Source organism: Cladophialophora carrionii (assembly GCF_000365165.1).
Source record: "Cladophialophora carrionii CBS 160.54 unplaced genomic scaffold supercont1.4, whole genome shotgun sequence".
NCBI classification, from domain to species: Eukaryota; Fungi; Ascomycota; class Eurotiomycetes; order Chaetothyriales; family Herpotrichiellaceae; genus Cladophialophora; species Cladophialophora carrionii.
Genome location: NW_008481829.1, coordinates 1,015,856 through 1,035,377, shown reverse-complemented (window position 1 = coordinate 1,035,377; position 19,522 = coordinate 1,015,856). Strand labels below are relative to the sequence as shown.

The following is a 19,522-nucleotide window of genomic DNA, read 5'->3' as shown; positions in this document are numbered from 1 at the left end:
AACTCAAGCCGATGATCGACATATTCGTTTCGTCATTAGGTTTATCATGTCGCGGGTCTCAGTAGAAGAACGCCGCAACAAAGACCAACGCCGTAAAAGCAGTGGTGAGAGTGTATTCCAGTTCGAACCAGGCGGTTTGCGGAGCGAAAGCGATCTTCTTCGCTTCCGGTTTGGGGTGGCATACACCAGTCTTCGGGTCCCGGTCCAGGAGTTCCTCTCTGTCGGGACAATTAGGGGGATCGACCGCGTATGTAAAAGGAATCCAGAAAGAAGAGCAGACAATTATCCAAGCAAGAGGAGGCCAAAATGCGTGTGTGACAAGACCGATCAGCTTCCCTCGCAATGTATGTTGCACTATCAGGGTCCTGTAGGTCGAAATGGTGACAGCAACCAGCACGAAGTAGACGTATGCGACGTGAAATCCGGCCATGTAGTTGACGCATATCGTCCATACCCGACGGTACATTGGCGCTCGCTGTTTGGGGTCTCGTTCGTTGAGTGCTGACTTGATCGAGCCTGTCGCCTTGAAAGCTTGTCGCTGTCCGCCGAGCCAGGTTGGTAGGACAAATGATCGGATAATGGTGAGGGAGATATAGGGAGCCATCCAGAGCTGGTAGCGGCTGCCTCTTTGGCCGGTCGTATAGCCTGCGGGAATGTAGAGCACGAACTCGCACAAGCGGTTCAATACCACGTTAGCGAAGCACGCCCGGATCAACCATCGAAGTTGTGTATCATTTGAATATGCCACCAGTGGTTTGTTCGAGACAAGAACAATCGGCAAGGCGAAGATCGAGAGGGTGAGGAAGATGTTGAACAAGCTTAGGAAAGCGTAGATGAAGCTCGACGACCTCTGTGCAAAGGACATATGCTTCACTTGATCGCCCCACAAACAGAACTTGAGCTTGAAGGCCGTGTCGACGGTACCGATGGCCCAGCGCGTACGTTGCTTGAGATGGCCACCATAGTCTTCCGGGACGGTTCCAAATTGTAGTGCTTCGTGGACGAAGGCTGTCTTCCAGCCAGCGCCGAGCAGGAGAGTGCTTGTGGCGACATCTTCCGCCAAGGACCCGCAAGGGAAGTTTCCAATCTGAGCGAGTGCGGCTGTCCGAGCAACGTATCCAGAACCTGTGCACCATGCCACGCCCAGGGCATCCTTGACTGGCTCGGAGACGTGAACGAAGAAGTCCAAGCTCTGACAGAGGGGATCGTCTCTTGGAACATTGTAGAAGAGCTGAGGCGGACATGCGAGGCCCATCTTCTCATCCATCAACAAGTGTGGCAGCACGGCCCGTAACCAATGCTGTTCCGGAATCATATCTGCATCAAGAGCAGCCATGTACTCTCCAGCGCCGCCCGGTAGGTTATGGACTGCGTCCAATCCATAGTTCAGGTTACCGGCCTTGAAGTGGTGAGGAACGCCAGGGAACTTCGGACGGCGCATGTAGAAGACATTTGGACACGTCTCGCGCCATTCCTCAAGGACGTTTTTCAATGTATCAGATTTGCCGTCGTCCAGCAAAATGATACGGCATCGGTCTTGGGGATAGTCCAGATCGCATGCAGCGCGAACAGTATCGAGGACGAGGTCGTCGTCCTCGCCGCAGCATGTGATGAAAACGTCGACTGTGGGAACCTCATTACCGATGAGCCTCAGCTTTGGCCTGTGGCGTTTCTTGAGGATAAAGAGCGACCAGATGGTCTGCATGAATATGGGCACAGCAATCGAAATCTCAATCGCCACGAAAACCCACGCCAGCGGGAAGGAATTGCCGTAGAGCCTTTGAGCGTCGACGATGAAGGTAATTCGTAAGCCGAAGTAGAACCAATACATCGAGAGGGAGACCAGGCACAACAGCGGCGCGAACCACCGGTAGAGCCATCTCTTCTTGCCGGCTATGAATTCCTGGTCATCTCGCGTATGCAATTGAGCGATCTGACCCTCTTTCGCCCAGTCTTTCTTAAAGTAGGTGGAGGGCGAGTCAGGGTAGAGAGGTCGTAACGTCTCCTGACTTCTGAAAGGCGATGGTACTGGATAAGGCGACGAGCTCCGAGTCTGAGACCCTGAATACGAAGAGTGTGCTCCTGGTGCAAACGCTGGATATGATCCATTGGGTGCCACAAGTGTACTGTCGGAGATGCTTTCTGGGATCAGGTCCGACAGGGTTCGGTCGTGCAGGTCTGATAGACCTGGCCGCCGCGAGAGCCTCTGGTGCTCGAGTGGCGGGCTCTCTCTGTAGTTCCCGTATATAGGATGAGCAGATGGAGGTGGTTCGAGGAAAGATTCTTGACTCTCCCGATGGCTTTCATGATATGGTGAGGACATGCTTTCTCTGTATGACGACGGCGACTCGATCGCGGAAAGCTTTATTTCTGTCATGACTGGCTGCTGCTCAGCTCTTCGACGGTCTGACTTGCGAAGAGGAGGCATGTTGAAACGAGGGGTGATGTGTTGCAGAGGGATATGCAAGGGCGAAGAGCTCGGACACGTTGAGGAGCGTCTGTCGTATTGTCTTGTCTATCGAACGAGAGTGTTCATTCTTGTCCCCAATGCCTGCGTGGATCCCAAGCGAGTGAAGTTTAAAACGAATGTGAATGTCTGTCAATGATAGATAGAGTTGTGGGAAAGCGAAGGAGGCCCACGGACTGCGGTGCTGCTATCGAAGATATTAGAAGAGAACAAGCACGACCAGCACAGACAGAGCGAGAGGCGACAGGATTTTGCAAGTAGCGTGGTTGGATTGGCTATCCGAAGGGGGGCGTGTTCTCGGGTATGATGTTCTCGTCCAACAGTGGCAGAGAGTGGCTCGAGTGGGTGCGCGACCGACCTTAATCATGTCATAGTGGAGAGGCTGGGTCCGGAAAGAGGCAGGGCAGTACGAGGTAGATCATCGTCACATTGCGAAGCAGGAAGACCATGCGGAGGAGGAGATCAATACGGAAGGCTGGGGGCGACCAAGGCAGGAACTTGGCGGAAGGAGAAGAAGCCGTGCTGGAGACACCAGGATTAGCGATGGCACAGCCAACTTTTGACTGCCCTTATCAAGCAATGCTCATCAAGGGACCTTACAAACCATGGGCATGCCGGAGAGTGCCAATTTGGCACGCGACGCAGTGACGACGACAGCATGATCCAGCTCAAGGCGAAAGGGAAAATGCAAACCGGGCCAACGACACGCCAAAAACAAGGCGATGGACTAATGGAGCAATCAAGCGCAACCCCTGGCCCTGCGGCCGGGGGCTCCCTGGCACAATGAGCGCCACCTGCAAGCCAAGCCCACAATCTCCACACAAATACCAGTGTGATAGGCACTTGTCTTGCGGATAAACGCACCTGGCTCAAACAAGTCCCATCCGGTCGACCATTGAAGACAGCGAATCGATGCCTGCAGCTCTTAAAATCTTGCCTGCGACTGAAACAAAATTATCTCTTGCCACTTTGCCCGGCCTGCTCAATTTGCTCAACGTGCACTGCCCACCGAGCTTCGAAGCTGCGAGCTGTCCGGCTCTCTCCAGCCGCGCTACGTGATTTCTATTATCCCGCCTCTGACATACATCTGCTCTCGCGGTCGATATCGCATATCTTCTCGACGCTGTGCTGGCCGACGTCTTCGACTATTCGCAATTGATCCCAGAACCTTACTCCGGACTTCAACAATGGGATTCAGATCGCTTGTTTCGCTCGGCTTTGTGCTCATCCCCGTGGCAGTCACCATCAGTGTGCTGCTCGGACTGCAGGCATATCGCGAGTCCCAAGGATTGAACCCCAACCCCTTCGTGAGCGCGAGCAACAAGATCAGGTCGAAGAATTACTGCCAGAGAGCATTTGGTATTACGCCTTTCACGAATGGCCAGGAGTACACGTTGTGAGTCTCAATTCTCCTTCTCCCCAAGCGGCCGTAAACATCGAGCCCCCGATTTGTGCAACTATCAGGACCCCTGTCGAATGGACAAGTTTTTAAAGTTGGAAGGTTTTTCGTGTTCCTGGCTTGTAGCCTGGTTGGGCAAAGCGCTGGCTTCGAACTAAGGGGACCTGCTGCCCTCCTGGAAGAGTTGGCCTTGCAGGTCGGAGGATCGACTGGATGTGGACTTCCGACTCGGCCGCCCTCACTGCAGCTGCAGCCAATCATGTCACGCGCAACAAGGCTGACCGTGAATCCCCAGAAATCCGAATCAGTGGGCGCTCCCAGAAGATTACGACGGACCTGGAGGTTTGTGTATGAACGTGAGTAGTGACGTCCGACGCGTGGATTGCATTCTTGCTAACAGGATTACTAGGTCACCACCTACGATGTGAGCTTCCTCAAGGCCCAAGGCCCAGGCGCGACTCTACCAGTCGACACTAACAGTCCTCAGAATGGAACTTATCCCACCAAGACAACCGCTGCACAGTGGTCAATCACAGTAGGTTGTCCTGCGTCGAAGCGATGCTACGTGTAGCTCTGCAGACTGGCTAACATCAAGCCTTAGTGGCAATATCCTCGAGGTCCCCCAACCCAACCTGTGCACGCCTTTCCCAACATCAAAGTGGACACAGATACCTTTCCCGTTGAGATTTCGAAGGTAACAGCAATCAACTTCGAGACAGAATGGTATTACGGGGTTGGTGACGAGAGGCCGGAAATCGTCGACATCGCCGCCCTGACCGAGGTCCAGTTGGACGCCAATGTGGCTGTCGACATGTTCTTGGACTCGGATCCCGACAAAGCCATAGACACCACACAAGCTAAGTACGAAGTGATGATCTGGCTGGGCCAGTATGGGGCTTCCACACAGCAGATTGGTCTGGAAGAAGGCGTCGTTACGACTCAGATTGTCAACGGGACGACCTTCAGTCTATACACCGGTGTCAATGGTCTCAACCAGAATGTCTTAACGTGGGTTGCGAGCGACGCCGCGACCGGTCATACCAACTTCTTTGCCGATCTGGGTCCATTGCTACAGGGTTTGACAGGGATTGGTGGGCCCACGGTGAATGGTAAGCTGGTCTCATACCCGAGCGGCATGCGTGCGCAGGATTTTTCTATGAGATCACGTTACTGACGACCGTCTAGATTACCTCGGGTATATTGCGTTCGGCTCTGAGGCATACGATTCGGCGTCAAATGTCACGTTCTACAACAAGCATTTGTCCCTGGATCTGGTGACTGTATAATAACTGAGTACCAATAGAGTTTTTACACCGACGACTGTCCAGAAGAATGGCGAATAGACGGTGAGGGGCGGCTCTCTGCAGATGTCGAGTCTCACGCCCAAATTAGCCGCTCTGTCCTGGCACCAGGTTACAGAAAACGGGAGCCTGACAGCAGGAGAACTACATACCAAGTTTGGCTACGACCAATACTGGTCTGATTACGGATCTACATCGCCTTCCTCCCAGCGAATATACCTCAAGCATTGCGATTCATGAGAGACTCGCGGCAGCCGAATCGATCGGGTCAATGTTCTGTATCGGATTCAAGGGGCTACAACCTTACCGAGCCTGTGGCAACAGCATACGAATTGCCAGGCCGGATGCCAGACCATTGTTAATCAGCAACAATCTATTCTGAGATACGAAAAGCACCGAGACATGCTGCAATGAGGATTGTGTGGGCCATCTCTTCTACTGGCACACTGGGTAGGGTTTCTGAGGCGCAGGGAGAGGATCCTGCTAGCCGAGCTCCGATCCTCGGGTATTTGTTTCCGGAAAAAATCCCCTGTGGCATTGATGGCGATCTCAAAATGCCGTTGAAAATCTCGACGTTCAGGGTCCTTTTATGTGGTCATTGTGATCTATATTTGTCTCGCATGAGGCTCTCATAGTGGACATGCGAAGATCGAAGGGAGTAACATACGATATACACTGTACATAGCACGGAGTAAGAGTACCCGGATGAGTTATGAGCACCTCGATTTTCCGCACGTTTCCCACAGTCTCACCTTCGTACTGGAAGCATGCAGAGCACCCCACTTCGCACCAGACTACTTGGGCAAAAGTGCAAGGAAATCCGTCCACATCCATCGATCCCATGCAAGCGCCACGCGCACGAACATGCAGACCAGAATAACCACGGTGTGAGATATACAACACACTCTGTCCAATCACCTTGCAGGCTGAAAATGCCGTTATCATTACTCCGTCCCAGCATTGCGCCTCCGAGTGCTTATCAAAACCCCCACGATCCCAATCGGCGTCTGTTGAGCATCTTGGCCCGTGCTCGTATCCCCCAGAATCGACAGTGGCTCCCAGCCTCTCCGGAATTTCCCAGTTTTCTACACTCTTATCTGAAACTTGGCATGCCCTGTGTCCGTAGTTTATCACTTAGTGGTTGACACACGCTTCCAAGGTACCTCGTAGGAGGAGTGCGTCTGAGTTACAGTAGTCACTGTCAGCACTAAATCTTCACCAAGACTTTTTGCAGCCCGGCTCGAGCGATATCGAGTCATCTTGGAGGAGGAGGAGTAACTCGTACAAGGTACCAGCGGGTTACTTAGAGTGCTTACTGTGGTACATTCCTCGTAAGCAGACTCCAGACTTTAACTCGTGCGAGGTACATCCCTCGTAGGCTCGTTGGGTGGCTCGACGACTCCTCGAGTCTTCAGAACTGACGTCACAATGTTGCATGCATGTCACATACCGCAAGTCACGTGATACATTGCGCGGCTGGCTGGCCATGAGCTACACATGGAGAATAGAATATCATACTGAGTACCAGTATTCGTTGGACTTGATTTGCATGTCTTTGTTGACTACGAGTCCTGAGAACTACAAAGATGAGGCGTAACTGTGTTGGTGAACAGCGGGCAGCAGTGCACGTGACCAACGCTAAGCCTTTGTGGGTGAAGTGCCATGGTGTTCAGGAGTCGGGAGTCAGTCCGTGATTCAGCAAGGAAAGTTCACGGACGTCCGAGAGCTACCGCAGTACTACTGTACCTTGTTGCAGCCTCGGACATGGCGCCCGTCAAGCAAACCCGGTGTGGTGAAACCCGTCAATTCGCTGGCGATGGGGAAGATGCTTCCATCTGGATCGGTGTCCCCGGTTTCTAGCGCGTGTTCGAAGCGAGCGCGGAGTTCTGTGCCCCATGCATTCCCGAGCAGGCCGTCCATCAGGAGGATATTGCACCACCCATGCCGACGAGGTTGTGAGAGTTGGCAGAGTACTGGGTCTACATTCTGGTAGAGGCCCGAAGGATTGATCGTCTCGTACGGTTGAGTGTGAAACTGGGGCCCTTCATCGTGGTACGAGAAGTCGTCCTTGACCGCTAAGTCGAGTTCAAGGACTGGACACAGCGCAGGACTCTCTCATCAAGTTCTCGAATGCCTTCCGCAGGAGCGGGCGTAGCCTGTGTTTGGCTGTTTCGGACTTCTTGCAGGAGATACTCATTGGGTGTTTGTCGCTTCTCGCGCGCCCGAGCGTGAGCTCTTTGAGTCGCGAAAGTCAGAGAGAGCAGTCCGCCGATGCAGCATTTGGACACGATCGGATCGGAAGATTCAAACACAGAGTCCTTGGCAAGAATGGGAGACAGAGCTGCCATAGCAGCTCAAAGGATGATCGGAAAATCAGACATTTATACCGCGTCGTCCATTAAGCACACCGATGCATGAAGGCTGAGAATAGAAGTACCCTGTCAATTCAAGTCTGTCACAAAGGACTTCTCAGAGCCTTTCCCGGGGCCAGACTTGGTCTGCACCTGGATGGTACATAGCCGCAGTTGTCTGCTCATCTCTCGCTGCAGTCTCGAACGTCCTCATTACCACAGTGGCCATCTCCTCAGGAAGAGCACCCTTACGAAGGAGAAAGGTATGGCTGCCACCACAGAAACAATTCACCAGGGGCCAGGTCGTTAGTACCCAGAATTTTGAATAACCGATCTCAGTTCCGGATGCTCGTTCTGGTTTTAGTGGTCGCTACGGTCTCGACCAACCCCGCATCCTTCGATTTGATGGTGGTGCGAACACGCGGGGATGAGCGTCCACACGATCTTCGGTTACGCGAAGTCATGATTCATCGCAGCTGACTCGACTGTTTCTCAAGACCATCCCGGAGCTGCGAGGATGCACAGGCAGCTGGTCTGGCTCTCAGCAGTTGCACAAAGCTCTAGGACAGGCACTTCAAGTCTGCTTAGCCATTGCGGTGCAGAGCACGGTATGGGTCGTTTTGAGGTGGAGGTGAAGAACACCATTGATGGACCTCCGAGTCGAGCAACTCAGATCAGTCCTTGAGTCGATTTCTCTGACTTGGCCCACGCAAAATCCAGCAACTGCTTCTCTGGTGCAACGTTGGTGACTTCTCCCTCGTCGACGGGTCGTGGAACAACAGAGAAAGCTGAAGCCGTCCTCAGCCTCAATTCATGTCGGTGTTAAGCACCTTTCTTTCCTGTATTTCCAGTTACTGTGTGGAGTTCCGAGGCAAACCCTGCAGCAAATATACACTGCGGGCCAATGAATTGAGATACCAGTGATGTGATACACAAGCAGCGCAGCGCCAAGTCATTTGTTACAATCCCGCTTGGTCCAGAAAGCCGCCGAATTCGACCGAGGTGGAAGTGAATGCTTTCTGCCCCGCAGGATTTAAATATGAGAAGCCCCTCGGGTTTCCGGCTTCGGGTCTATGATGATTGCTAGTTCAATTGATTTGCAAGCACGAGCATCTTTAAAAAGTCGTTGTATTCCTCATCGTCTTCACTTCAAGCATCGAAAGTGCCTAGCCCCCTCACACGCCATCTCCGCTTCAACATGGGTTCCGTAGGACCACAGTTCAATGTCCTGGAGGGCTTCTATAACACCATCAATGGCAAATTGACAAGCACGGAGCAGACCAGGCACGGCATCAACCCTGCAACAGGCAAACCAAACCCAGAGGTGCCTGTCTCGACGCAGAAGGATGTCGATGACGCCGTTGCAGCGGCGAAAGAGGCCTTCAAGTCATGGTCACAAACCCCTTGGGAGAAACGCAGAGACGCTGTGCTTGCCTTCGCCGATGGCCTGGAGAAATACGAACAGGACTTTGGCAAGCTTCTTACTCAGGAGCAAGGAAAACCAGTATGGGCCCAGCTACTCGACCTGACCTCACATGCTAACTCTGATCCAGCTTCAATTTGCCATCGGAGAAGCCAAGACTGGCGTTCACTGGATGAGAGCTCTCGCGAGGCTAGAATTGAAGGAGGAGATCGTCGAGGAAAACGACACGAAGCAGGTCATCGTTCGATATACCCCCCTCGGAGTCACCGTCGGCATCGTACCTTGGAACTTCCCTATCCATCTCGCCTGTGGTAAGATCGCTCCCTCCGTCCTCACGGGCAACCCGATCATCATCAAGCCATCGCCGTTCACCCCATATTGCGACTTGAAACTCGGTGAGCTGGCTCAACAATACTTCCCGCCTGGTGTCGTTCAGGTTCTGTCCGGCGATGACAACCTAGGCCCCTGGCTCACCGCTCACCCGGGCCCGGACAAGATCAGCTTCACTGGCTCGACATTCACCGGCAAGAAGGTTATGGAAAGTGCCGCAAAAACTCTGAAGAGAGTCACTCTGGAGCTGTGAGTGTGGCGCGACATTGAGATGTAATGCTTACTGACCTCGTTCAGTGGTGGAAAAGACCCCGCCATCGTCACAAAGAACGTGGACATCCCGACTGTTGCCCAGAAGGTATGATCAGATGCTGATGTAGGATCTCTCCCATCCACTGGCTAAGCGGGACTGTAGGTTGCCACGTTCGCCTTCCTCAACTCCGGTCAAATCTGCCTGGCTGTCAAGCGCATCTACGTCCATGAGTCGATCCACGATGAGTTCCTGAAAGCCATGGTCGAGTTCACCAAGAACCTCAAAGTTGGTGATGGGACTGAGGAAGGTGTCTTCCTGGGCCCTATCCAGAACAAGATGCAGTACGAAAAAGTCAAGGTAGGTTCTGAGTCTTGGCACCTGGCGTGTAGATGCAGGGATTGAGGAACGCACACTGACGCTGTCCCAGACCTTCTTCAGCGACATCGAAAAAGAGAAGCAGACTGTCGCTGTTGGCGGCACCAACCCAGATAAGCCTGGCTATTTCATCACCCCTACTATCATCGACAAGCCTGCCGACAACTCCAGAATCGCCACCGAAGAACCCTTCGGCCCCATTGTTCCCCTCATGACCTGGTCTGACGAGGCCGATGTCGTTGCTCGGGCCAACAACACCAAGATGGGTCTCGGGGCCTCGGTTTGGTCGAACGATCTGGAAGAAGCCACTCGGATCGCTCGACAGCTTCAGGCTGGCTCGGTGTGGGTGAACTCGGTGAGTCCTGCCAATCCACTATGTCCTCAACCGCCCCTGCTAACGAAATTATGTAGCACCTTGAACTACAACCCGACGCTCCGTTCGGCGGTCACAAGGAGAGCGGCATTGGTTTCGAGTGGGGCCTAGGTGGTCTGAGATCTTTCTGCAATGCCCAGAGTCTGTACATCAAGAAGACGCCCTAAGTGACACGAAGGCTTTGTGTATAGTCCGAGCACACGCCATCAATGAGTCCTCGCGATGCTGTGTGAGGCGGCAAACGCTTCAATCAGTCCGGAATAGACAATCAATTGAGATATGGCTAGCAGATCCCAAGGTTATGTCAAAGGGAAACACCGAGCCTGTGTAGCTGAACAGACCTCCAACTCATACACTCAGTAATTCGTGTCCCTGTGCTGTGTACGGTTGCCTGCCATACCGGGTCTTAAGATCTTCTTTGCCTCCGCAACTTGTGACTTCGGCGTCGTGGGCGTCCTGCTGGGCAACGCTTTAAGCGGTGATTGCGATGGCCTTTCACTTGTTGCGACAATGTTGGCCCTGCAAGGCAAGTCCCTGCGCCGCGCTTCACTGGGTCGAATGAGTCTCTGCAGGGTCTGGCACAAGTTCACTCGCTCGCGGCTGCGAGCGAAGGTGAAACGAAAAGTGAGCGTCGAGTGGGGGAGATGACTGAAGCTCTCCTCTCTGACCCCTCAAGCCCCTTTTTCTATCGAGCACATGATGGTCGTGCGGTCGACCGTAGACGGATACTCTGGCACTACGTTCAGCCAGAGCGCCCGAAACGCCAGTGAATATATCAGAGGACAGCAATACATATTGCTGGCTGAGGGTGTAAAGCGAGTACGTTCCAGGACTGCCTGAACCTCACCGTGCATCGGCATATATGATCCGATTCGAATACTCGGCGTCCGTCCAACGGGACGTACGCACTCCCCAGTCTCTTCAATCATGGCGACCCCTTCTCCTGCTCCGCAACCTCAATCCGCGTCCGCAGTCAACGGCGCCGCGGACCTCGAACTCGACGTGACGAAACTACATAGCCTCGATACGGCACAGCAAGATCTATACTTGCTCACCTTCGTCTCCGATCTGCAACGGCACGTCGAGCAGCTGTCGGCCGAGGCTCTACCGTCGCACCAAGCTTCCATCAAGAGAGAAGTGATCAAGATTGTAGGATTAGGAGCGCCGGCGCCCTCACGCGTCATTCGGAATGCACTAGGAAGGATACTCGCAGACTTGTTTGCGCGGGGGAGTCGCAGCCTGCTCTACGAAACCATCAATGATTTGCTGGCCATCCTGAACACCGGCAAGGCGGATAAAGAGCTCAGTTCCAAACACAGCGCGATCGTGTGCATTGGGGCCGTCTTTCGAGCCGCTGGGGATTCGGCCATTTCTCTGTCTGGGCTGACTGCTGCCTCTCTGATAAAGTTGCTAAAGGCTTCGTCCGTTGGAGTCCGAGGATGTGTGTTTCGAGCTCTGGTCGGGGTGGTACTGGGGGTCAAGGGGAGCCTGGACGAACATGTGTCTCGTGATATCCTCAAATCTGCTCGAAACGCGGCGACAAGCGACAAATCGACTTTCGTTCAAAGGTGTGCCTGCTCCTGCCTCCGCAGTCTTGTCAGCGAGACGAGTTATTTCAACAACTCCAACGACTTTGAATCGCTCAAGAGCACAATTTGGAAGGTACTGGATAGCTCGGGATCGTCTGTGCGGCATGCAGCAGCTGCTGCTATGGCTGCCGCGCTACAGCAGGCATACTCCGCAACCGGTCATGCTGAAGTACCAGTCCTTCGAAAGCCTAAGAAGTCCAAGAAACCTGGGGACGATCTGGAGGAGGAAGCCGAAATAGAGAGACCCGGTTCCCCAGCGCCGGGACAAGTCAAGCTGTCTGTTCGCTTGACTTTGACCTTGAAAGAAGTCCTACGGGTCCTATCGCAACATTACTGCAGAGCTTCCACAACGAACAGAGCACGCGCGGGCATCGCCATGTGTTACAGGTTTCTTCTTCGCTTGCTGCCTCGGAAAACCCTGGAGGAAGAATATGCGTCGATAGCGACGCACATGTACGCAGATCTCTTGAACCATCCTACGATATCGGCCAACCGTCATCGTCTCCTCCTGACGCGGAAGCTCGTCCAGTGGATGCTTGCCGATGTCACAGTTCTCTTGACTGAAAATGCCCAAATCAACGCAGCACGCCACCTCATAAATGATGTCCTAAAGAACTATCCTCAGGTGATGCCGGAGCGCCGGGAGCCCTCTAAGCGAATACTCGCTGGTGCTTTGACCACGCTGAATGATTTGTTGTTGCAGCTGGGCCCAGCCGCCAATGTCTTGCAAGACTCGTGCAGAGAAGCACTGTTCCAAGTTGTGCAGCACCCAAGCCACACGGTGCAAAGCCATGCAGCCCAATGCTTCAAGGCATTCATCCTCGCCTGTCCGAACCAGCTCACGCGTACCATCGATCATGCAATGGCACAATTGCAAAAGGAGTTTCAGCCTTCCGAGGGCAAACAACCGCATCGGCGGTCTCTGGGGTTTGCCACAGCCATCGCCATTGCGGTCAGCTGTGCTCGTCAAAAACCGCTCTACGGCTCGGTTCAGACCTACTTTGCGATTTTCACTTTCGCGACAGACCTCCTAAAATCCAGTGCGGCGGCAGAGCTAAGGTTATCCGCAATGCAGGTGCAGGTTGCATGGACCTTGATCGGAGGCGTGGTGAGCTTGGGTCCGAGCTTTGTCAAAGTCCACCTTAATCAGTTGATGCTGATGTGGAGGAATGCACTACCACCTCCCCTGACTCATGAGAATGCGAGCAGAAGAGGCCATCTCGAGCTGAGCTTCTTGTCTCACGTTCGAGAATGTGCTTTGAGTGCGCTGCTCATGTTTCTATCCTCTTGTAGCGGTTTGATCACATTTGACGGATCAAAACGCATCTCCACCATGCTGCATAACACAATCTTGTTCCTCAACAGCCTACCTCCAGCTCGCGAATCCGAAGACCTTTCTCACCGACTGGTACCTGCCCTCCAGCTGCAGGATTTTGCAATCTTGCTCCGACGACGGGTACTGCAATGCTTCGCGTCATTGGTCAGCCTAAGACACCTTGAGCAAACCGAGGTCGTTTCTCAATCGGACCTAATAGGTCTGACGATGACAACTTTCACGGACCCTGAACGTCCGGTGCTGAAAAGCTTGGAGGCATCGCTAGCAAACACTGCGAGCACCTTTGAGGGGTTGTGGACGACCGAGGACAACTGGAGCTTCGGTGTCAGCAGCTTGGTCGACCACTTTGACACTTATCTCCCCTTTGATAGCCATTCGCAACCGGGAAGTGACATGTACACGGACCAGGATGTTTCAGTGCCAGACATTCTGCTCCGATGCCCGGCCATACCTGCAATCGAGCACGATGCTGCGCTGATAGCACGGCAAGATACGAGCTCGAGCGACGCCGAATTGAGCTCACCAGCAACATCCTGCGTCAACTTGTCTATCAAACTCTTTGCAATATCCCTGCCTCTCCAGTCTGGCCGGATCCAGGAGAGCACGATCGAGCAGTTGATCACTACTGTCTCGCAGCAACTCCAACGAGAACCTGGCAGGAAGGCGGCAATGCAGGTCAATGCAGCCTTGGCGCTATTATGTGCTCTAGCTGTCGCAAACAATGAAACGCCGTACACTTCCGGAAAGATGAACGTCGGAGCGATCGGTCAGGCCATCACCGACTTGTTGGGCAAGTATATTTGCAGTTCCGATCCAGCGCTACGCCACATAGCTGCCCGAGCCATTGGCCGCATATGCAACCTAGCCGGGACGCAGTTTACCAACAAAGAGGTTAAGTTCCTCATTGACATGATCGTCGCGAACCGCGATCCTAGCGTTCGTGCTGGGTGTGCTCTTGCTCTCGGTCACATTCACTCAGAGGTGGGTGCCATGGCAGCCAGTCTGCATATCAAGTCGATTGTTGGTGTCCTTCTATCCTTGTGCAGTGACACTCATACAATAGTCCACTATTGGGCACTCAAGGGACTGGTTCTGGTGGCTGAATCGGCCGGGCTCGCCTTTTCGACCTACGCGACGAGCACCCTCGGTCTCCTGGCACAATTATATTCGAATGACTCCCATAACGAGGAAGCTGCTTCTCTTACAACCTCCAACTTTGAGCTCGAGCTTTTCACGCCCTTGGCCATCGCTCAATGTGTGGACAGCGTCGTCAACGTGCTTGGGCCCGATCTTCAAGATGTGTCCAAGGCCCGAAATTTGATTCTGGTCTTAGTCGGTTATCTGCAGAAAGAGGCTTCAGCACAACTACGGAGCGAGAGCTATCAGTGCCTTCGGCATCTTTGCATGTACGCGCCCGCGCACTTGCAATTTGCCAAATATGTCTTGGATCTGCAGGCGAACCTGCTATCTGACGAAGACCTTCTCCAATCCGCTGCCGTGAAAGGCCTAGATGAGTTGATGAAGAGGAATGCATCAGAGGTCGCTCGCGTTGCAACCTCGAAGCTTGGTGATGATTTATGGGCGCGTCTGGATGACAATCCAGGGAGCGGGTCGCTACAGGCAATGCTGCAGAACTGGATGCAGCAGACAATTCTTTTGGACACGGCTGATTGGGTTGACAAATGCCAGAGCATCCTATCGAGGACGAGAGCAAAGGCTCCACCCACCTCACGAGTGCAGACGGCTACAGCAAAGACCGCAATGCCCGATTTAGCCGACGAAGACGTGGCCGGCTTGACGGCAGCGGCTGGTGGACAAGGCGATGCTGCTGATGCTGCGCCTGAAGGCCAAGAATTTCTCCGGTGGCAGACTCGGGACTTTGCAATGCGACTGCTCAGCGAAGCCATGGACATCATCCATGCAGGCATGTCACCAGACCGTGTTATACATGCAGAAGAAGTCTTACAGAGCAAGGTGGCGGACGTGGTCCGCGTCGCCTTTTCCGCCTCTACGGCCAATGTGGTAGAGCTTCGCATCTGGGGACTTCGGATTATCGACCAGATTTTGAAGTTATTTGGGAAGACTCCAGATCCAGATTTCTTGGAAGCATCTCTTCTCGAGCAGTACCAAGCTCAGATCAGCTCGGCTCTGACGCCAGCCTTTGCTGCTGACTCGTCACCGGAGCTAGCGGCTGAAGCTATCGGTGTTTGTGCTACCTTTGTTGCGACCGGTATCGTGACCAACGCCGAGCGAATGGGACGCATTTTCAAAGTGCTCGCCTTAGGGGTGGATAACCTTACACGACCCACACCAGAAGCAGCAATTGGTGATCTCAACAACCTCAGTCCTAACGCACAAGCGATGCTTAAGATGGCTATCTTGTCGGGATGGGCACAACTCCAACTCGCCAGCGCTGACCAACCATATCTGGAGGAGATCCTGCAACCATTTATCCCCAAGCTCGCACCACTTTGGCTGACGTCGTTGCAAGAGTTTGCCAGCTTGCGTTTCGAGCCAGAAATTTCAGACACTCTAGGAGGCGAGGTAGCGGGCGGCAATTTGGACGAAAGATACGCCTCTTTCAACCGCGAAGTCCGGCTAAAGTTCTATCAAACGAGTTGGCTCAGCGTTGTCGACGCTATTGCTGTGCTTGTTGAAAAGGACAGCGAGTCTGTCTTTGATGCGCTCGACAATAAGCGAGTCTCAGCTGCCGACAGCCAGACCAACGGTACGGCTACACCAGGCAAGGACATGAGCTTCCGCGAAGAGCCAGTGGCATTTTTCTTCATCCTCTTCGGCCTAGCCTTCGAAGCATTGGTGACCCAAGCCCGAGAGGATCCATCGCAAGTGCTGTCAATTCTGCAGGCTCTCAGAAAGATCCTGACACCGGAAGTCTGTGGTAACGCCATCTACGAGGATGCAGTCTTCAATGAAACGACGGATACTCTGGACCGACTTGCTCTTACCAGTACCAGAGAGACACAGAGTGAATTGGTAGAGATAGCCAGGAACCTCTCACTAGACCACATCGCAGCAAAGGACCAAGACCGCGACGACAAGCTTTCGGATGATATTGAACAGCTTTTCGAACTGACGAGAATCATCATCCTCGTCCTGACCGGTCTCATTCCGACGTTGGAAGATCCGCCCGGCGTCGCTTTACGCAGACTCGGAGATGATGGGATTGCCCTTGTTCAGCTCTGCTTCCAGGCTCTGGTTGACGTTGCGTCGGTTTTTCCCGCGATCATTCGAGCAGACTTGCATGCCTGCATCATGCACAGCTACTGTACCATTCTTGCAACAGGAATATGCCAGGACGCAGTGTTACCACGAATTATGCCGATATTCAAGGCCTTTTTGCAAGATGTCATACAGTCGGCCCCGGGCGAGGTAGCCTCAAGACTCGTTCGCGGATGCCTTCGTCGCATGTTGTCGATTCTGGCGGTTGCGCAGCGCCGAGAAAATGAGCATGCCATCACTTGTGCAAAGAACACGTTGTTGTCGATGACAATCTTGCTCACGACCGCCAGCTCTGTCCTTCCCGCCAACGACGACTCCGTGACACAATCACTTGCAGAGTTGCTGGATTGTCTCCAAGACGTCGGCCTAGCGAAGATTGCTGCTGGGTGCATGCGCTCATTGCTGGTGACCCACCCGAAGTCAGCCTGCGACGAGGTAGTTGGCAGGGCTCTGTGGACACGGCTCGTTCAGTTTGTCTCAGACCATGAAGCAGAGGATCCGGAGAACGTCAAGACAGCATTGACACAAGCTCTCGTGGCAGCAGTGGTGACCATCAAAGATTCCGGCCGGTTTGCTGCGATGTCGATACTGGTGCCAGTCCTCCTCCTTCGTGCCAAACAGGTCGTCCCGGCAGCGACTAATTCGGAGACCATGCGCAAAGAGAGTGCAGCAAGACTTCTTGAACTCGTGGCAGCTGATCAAATTGCGTTTAAGGTGACTGTAGGACTGCTAGATGAGGAACAGCGCTCGGAACTGGAGAGCTTGCTGCGTGCTGCTGGGGTGGGCAAGAGACAAGAGAAATCTGCAGAAGAGAACGTAGAGTCGAGGCCGGCCATCGAGCTGCGTATGGATTTTGGATAAGACCTGGAAGGATCCGGCGGGGTGTAAAACCTTATATAGATAGAGGAAATCAAAGAAGACAAAAAGCAAGCAATACGGACCGTTTATCTATGCAGCCTTGCGCCGACGCGGCGACTCAGCCTCGTAACGGCCATTCAACATGACGTGATTGGTGCTTGGCGCCAGCTTAATGCGGCAACACTTTGTGACGAGGCTCGCTCAACGGATTCTTTCGACCTTGGCCCTGAGATCCATCTGGAAGGTGATATCAAGACTCGATAATTTCAAAAGGCGCAGAACCGGTGCCCATAAAAAGGAACGCCATGGAACACGACCCCAAAGTGCCAACATACCAAACTTCAGACCCCACGTCCTTTGCACATAAATCCGCCCGTGAACGCTGGCCGGCGATCGTGACGGGCGCCATTGACGATGTCCACCGCACGGTGTCGCGCATCCCGGACTCGGACAAGGACGCCCTCGCCGAGGGGAAAGCCATCACGTCGGCGCTCGCGACCCTGAAATACGGACTCCAGCATAACCGGGTGCTCGGTCCCATTGTCGACGACGGCTTCCCCGACGTGAAGCTCTACAATGACGAACTGAACGCCCGGGGTCCGCCCACGTGGCATGACGTCGAGTGGCTGTTCTCGGAATGTTACCTGTACAGACGCATCGCCACGCTGTTCAGCACGGCCAAGACGAAACTGTGGAAGGACTACGACCCGTTCTACCGGCAGAAGATGAAGACGTTCAAATCCTCGAGACCGGCCGTGTTGGAGCTGTGCGCGCGCTACCGGCAGATCATCGAGCAGATCCGGGCCTCGAAGAGCGACGCGCCCGTGGCCAGCGACGTCACGGACCCGACGGAGATCGAGGAGGCCGAAAAGTTACTGTTTGTAGAGATGGCGGAGATTTGTCTGTGGGGGAATGCCACGGATCTGAGCCTCCTGACGAGTCTGAGTTACGAGGAGATCCAGAAGCTGCAGGGCAGTACCGCGCGCAAGGAAAGCGAGAAGAACATCCTGGTGAACGATTTCGACGCCGCCTTCGCCGTGCTGACGAGCGCACTCAAGGCCAAGCGGGAGAATCGGCGCGTGGACATCGTGCTCGACAACGCGGGCTTCGAGCTGTTCGTCGACCTGGTCCTCGCCGGGTATTTGCTCGCGACGGGCCTGGCGACCGAAGTCGTCCTGCACCCCAAGGATATCCCGTGGTTCGTGAGCGACGTGGTGCCCAAGGACTTTTCGGCGCTGCTTTCGGCCATGGCGGATCCGAGGGCGTTCTACGAACACGCCTCGGACGCGGACGACGAGGCTGCTGCTGCTGCTGGGACCGAAAGGCCCGCGGTACCGCTGTCCGAGGAAGAGGTCGTGAACGTCCAGTTCCTCTTCGACCACTGGAGCCACCTGCACGGCGAAGGCAAGTTGATCCTGCGGCCGAACCGGTTCTGGACCCACGCGGGGAGTTTCTGGCGCTTGCCCAGCGTGGTGCCGGCGTTGATGGAGGATCTAAAGGAGAGCGAGTTGGTGGTGTTCAAGGGTGATTTGAATTATAGAAAGTTGACCGGTGATGTATGTCCACAGGAACCCTACCCTTGATTTCTGTTGCTCTTGCGTCCGCTGACTTGTTCTTGGCTCGCTAGGCTGCATGGCCTCCCACAACGCCCTTTACGGAAGCGATCGGTCCACTTGGGCCCGGCTCAGGCCTCAGAGTACTCGCGCTGCGCACGTGCAAGGCCGACGTCGTGGTCGGGTTGCCAGAAGGTAAGGACGAAGAGATCCGCGCTATGGAAGGAGGCGGCGGTGATTCAGGGGCCCGGAAGTGGGCGTGGAGTGGCAAGTGGGCTGTCGTGCAGTTCTCGGATGGGAAAGCTTGAGTGAGAGATCGGCGTGGTTGTATGCATCGCGGTGGTGTTGCCGAGGCGAAGCATAGATGATAGAGTCATAAAAGGCACGCGTAGATGATAGATTGGGGAATTGATTTTACGAGACACGAAGACGGACGTTTCTCCCCCAAGACAAGATTTATCCCACGGCGACTCTGTCCGTACCATGCTTGAGAACTTGGTGAATGCATGTCTGCAGGATCTTATGAATGTCTTCCACCCTCTGATACAGACCTGTTAGGAGTAGTCCTTGTTCAACGGACAAGACGGGATTAAATCAGGTCTTCATATTCATATTCTGCGGACTGTTTGGCTTGGTGGACCATGCGAGGTATCCTCGAGGTACTTACATTTTCG

At 54.0% G+C, this 19,522-nt stretch overlaps 6 protein-coding genes across 6 annotated transcripts; 4 read left to right on the top strand and 2 right to left on the bottom strand.

Moving 5' to 3' along the window:
* Window positions 1–58: 58 nt before the first annotated feature.
* Window positions 59–2,428, bottom strand: G647_05040 (uncharacterized protein; the record flags this gene model as incomplete). The annotated part of the gene is made up of 2 exons (XM_008729375.1): window positions 59–2,300; window positions 2,340–2,428. 2 exons carry the CDS (start codon window positions 2,426–2,428, stop codon window positions 59–61), a joined length of 2,331 nt encoding a protein of 776 aa, XP_008727597.1.
* A 1,226-nt stretch (window positions 2,429–3,654) lies between these two features.
* Window positions 3,655–5,152, top strand: G647_05039 (uncharacterized protein; the record flags this gene model as incomplete). Its single annotated transcript, XM_008729374.1, has 5 exons — window positions 3,655–3,863; window positions 4,162–4,234; window positions 4,354–4,401; window positions 4,468–4,975; window positions 5,052–5,152. 5 exons carry the CDS (start codon window positions 3,655–3,657, stop codon window positions 5,150–5,152), a joined length of 939 nt encoding a protein of 312 aa, XP_008727596.1.
* A 2,090-nt stretch (window positions 5,153–7,242) lies between these two features.
* Window positions 7,243–7,515, bottom strand: G647_05038 (uncharacterized protein; the record flags this gene model as incomplete). The annotated part of the gene is made up of 1 exon (XM_008729373.1): window positions 7,243–7,515. The coding sequence occupies one exon, from the start codon at window positions 7,513–7,515 to the stop codon at window positions 7,243–7,245; it is 273 nt and encodes a 90-aa protein (XP_008727595.1).
* Window positions 7,516–8,716: 1,201 nt separating this feature from the next.
* On the top strand, window positions 8,717–10,439 carry G647_05037 (uncharacterized protein; the record flags this gene model as incomplete). Its single annotated transcript, XM_008729372.1, has 6 exons — window positions 8,717–9,022; window positions 9,072–9,520; window positions 9,569–9,629; window positions 9,687–9,881; window positions 9,952–10,254; window positions 10,311–10,439. The coding sequence occupies 6 exons, from the start codon at window positions 8,717–8,719 to the stop codon at window positions 10,437–10,439; spliced, it is 1,443 nt and encodes a 480-aa protein (XP_008727594.1).
* A 760-nt stretch (window positions 10,440–11,199) lies between these two features.
* On the top strand, window positions 11,200–17,298 carry G647_05036 (uncharacterized protein; the record flags this gene model as incomplete). Its single annotated transcript, XM_008729371.1, has 1 exon — window positions 11,200–17,298. The coding sequence occupies one exon, from the start codon at window positions 11,200–11,202 to the stop codon at window positions 17,296–17,298; it is 6,099 nt and encodes a 2,032-aa protein (XP_008727593.1).
* Window positions 17,299–17,600: 302 nt separating this feature from the next.
* On the top strand, window positions 17,601–19,156 carry G647_05035 (uncharacterized protein; the record flags this gene model as incomplete). Its single annotated transcript, XM_008729370.1, has 2 exons — window positions 17,601–18,851; window positions 18,923–19,156. 2 exons carry the CDS (start codon window positions 17,601–17,603, stop codon window positions 19,154–19,156), a joined length of 1,485 nt encoding a protein of 494 aa, XP_008727592.1.
* Between the last annotated feature and the right edge of the window lie 366 nt (window positions 19,157–19,522).